Here is a 2945-nt window from a genome sequence, read left to right on the forward strand (position 1 = left end):
GGGGTTTGTGCGTCTCGGCTGTTTTTCTCGAAGCCCCTGCTTTAAAAGGGAGGGCGCATGCACGGCCGAGGTTTGCAAAACGAAAACCCGAGACCTACTTGTGGGTCGTAAATTAGTTGGGTTGGGATCCTGAGCGGTGTTGGAGGAGGAGGGATCCGAGGTGGCCATGAGGTTCAGAGGCACAGCCCTTGGGTCCCAGGAGTCTTCTTTCGGTCTTTCTCCGACTGCCCCCAAAAGGACGGGCTGCAATGGAAGAGAAAAGCGGGTTTAGAAACCTGGTCCTCGGAAAAGAAGCCTGGATCGTGGTCTCCCTCTCCCGCTTTCTTCCGGGGAACTGGGAGGCGATCCAGAAGCGAGTCTGCAGCCAACAATAAGCTATTAAACTCCTCGGGAAGTCGCCGCTGTCGGAGGAGGGGTGGGGACGGCGCGCGGGGGGGGGGGGGGTCTGTGTGTGCAGAGAGAAGCCTGCACACAAAAAAGGAAGGTTGTGGGTATACACACCACGGACAAGAAGAAGGGTCCTTGTTCCCGCTTCCCGAAGCCCCCGCAGCGACCGCGACGATCTTGCTCTCAAGACAAAGCCAGTTGGAGGGAGGAATGGCTGGAGGTGACGACGCCTAGTCGGATTTTAGAAGGCAGCGCTGGCTGCTAACCGAGGCGAGGGGGGGAAGCTGTCTGGACGGGGCTCGGGGACTGAAAAAGCCATTCCTTGGGCTCCTGGCAGGGATGGGGAAATTAACTGGCGCGTCGCCGGCGGTGGAGAGAAGGACGGATTCAGCTGACCGGAACGTCTAGGGCAGCTCTATTAAAGGCCGATGAGGAGGCTAATTATGATTCACGCCAAATGGGGAACCAACTTCCAGTAAGCATGCTCAGAACACACACACACACACACACACACACACACACACACACAGAGAGAGAGAGAGAGAGAGAGAGAGAGAGAGAGAGAGAGATTTTGTAACAATCCGAAAGACCTACAGGCTTAGCTATGCGATTTTTGCGGCAACCTTCCTTCCTTCCAACCTTATTTCCGTTTCAGATAAAATAATGTAGAAAGCGTTGCCGTTTGCTTAGTTGTGGAAAAAAGCAATGCGGCTAAAAGAAACCGGCAAGCCTACAATATCCGACCGGCACAGCAATTTGCAGGCTCGAACACCCAAAGGCATTGGGGAAGGCAAATACAGGTGCGCCACAGAGCGGGGATAAACTACTCGCCCTTCGAGATCAATGGCCTTAAAACGGGCAAAATTCAGCTCTGTAATTTCATAAATATAACCCGGCGTTCGGTCGAGGGGAGCTGCTCGGCCTTTGCGCTGCTCTGTCGAGATTTTTCATTCGATCTCCGGGTTTCCAAGATTCCTGGGATGGGGACCAGCGGATCAACCCATTTGGCTCCTTTTTTTTTTTTCCTAAAGAGGCCACCACCACCGGCCGTGTCGGAATTGTTTCGCCACGTTAATTTAAAAAAAAATAAAAATAAAATCAAGCTGGCAGCAAATGTACAAAAGGGTTTTTATGTCGATGTCAACCACCTCTGTCAGGGTTGCCTTTTTCAATACAAAAGTTTTTTGTTCCAGCATTCATTCTGGCCAAATATAAAGACAGGTGGCTGGATTTTTGTTTGTTTGTTTGTTTGTTTGTTTTGTTTTAAATCCGCCGACCAAATCAAATACCCGTGCACACCCACGACCTCAAATCTTGAACTCCGGGAGCTGAGAACGACGGCTGCCCTGAGCCGAGCTTGGAAGTGAAGTAACAGGTTATGACCAAACGCCATCCAAGCTCCCAAAATATTTCCCAAATATCCTTTATTCGAATCGATTAAGAGGAAGACATAGAAACTGTGTTATGGAGAGAGACCGGTCTCAAAATCCAGCTGAACAAAAAAACAAAAAACAAAAAACCGAGATGGGCAGAGGTGGCAATAAAGGAGATACGAAAGCCAAACAGCAAACACTTACCAATGAGAGACAGAGGACACGAGAATAAACGCCGAGAGTCCAGAACGCATCGGATCGAGGAAATCCGAGTTTTAGAAGGACTTGGTCCTTTATAAGGTTCCCCACAAACGACGGCGGAATATCAGTGGCGCTCTGGAATTTAATTCGAACTGACCTTCGCTCCCGGGGCTGCAAAGTGCAACCTGGGCTTTGCTTTTTCAAAAACGAGAAGCCTCAACTGATTTTGTTGCAAACGCTGACAAGGAGTCACCACGCTTCTTCCAGCCCAGCTGAGGGGGAGGGAGGCGTGAGGGTGTTAACTGGGGCGGGGGGGGGGGGAAAGAGGGGGTGTGTTGAATCACGCGCGTTATCAAGCTAATGTGATTGACTTGCAGGTGTCCTGGCTTCCAAAAGGAGGGCCGTAGGGGGGAGGGGGGAAGGGCACGTGATGGCTGTTTTGAACTCATTCGGAGCCAGATCACGACTGGGCTTCATCTCGCAAATAACGGAGCGCTCCTTTATACAGCGCATTGAGGAATGGTCCTTCCCGGTTATTCAGGCTAAGCTTCCCAAACTCCAAACCTTAGGAATTCAGGCCGGATCACCTCTTTTGCAAATTATAAGCGTTTGTAGAATAGAAGCAGAGTTGTGTTCAGCTCATCAGCTTTTCTTAGTTCCCTTCTTCAACTTAGTTCCGTTCTTCAAAAGACCCCTACGATCCTACTTTCGGGGCTCTCCTCGTCTTTCTCGGATAAAAATCTCATGCGTGGCTATTTGTATCGTGAAATAATCGTTTTCAGGAGAAAAGCTTCCTTTTTTTTTCTGAAGGCGCGTCTAGGTTTTTCAAAGTGGGAAAGTCGAATGCCATATTGGCCACTAGGTGGCGCCAACGAATAGAAAATGAGATTGTTCCCCAACGTCTGCTTACAAAAATAGGACACTTAATCGTTTGGACTCGGCTCTAACCACGCGCATTAAATTTGCATTTCTTAACTGCTCTCT

The 2945-nt window shown here is 49.8% G+C and overlaps 1 protein-coding gene across 1 annotated transcript in view; it reads right to left on the reverse strand.

Moving 5' to 3' along the window:
- GAD1 (glutamate decarboxylase 1) overlaps positions 1-168 on the reverse strand; it is a 60578-nt gene extending 60410 nt beyond the window's left edge. The window contains exon 1 of the mRNA XM_015811873.1: positions 99-168. Coding sequence (XP_015667359.1) covers positions 99-168 — 70 coding nt within the window. The remainder of the gene's footprint in view (positions 1-98) is intronic.
- Positions 169-2945: the final 2777 nt, after the last annotated feature.

This window comes from Protobothrops mucrosquamatus, unplaced genomic scaffold, assembly GCF_001527695.2.
Source record: "Protobothrops mucrosquamatus isolate PMUCROS unplaced genomic scaffold, P.Mucros_1.0 scaffold54, whole genome shotgun sequence".
Taxonomy (NCBI): Eukaryota; Metazoa; Chordata; class Lepidosauria; order Squamata; family Viperidae; genus Protobothrops; species Protobothrops mucrosquamatus.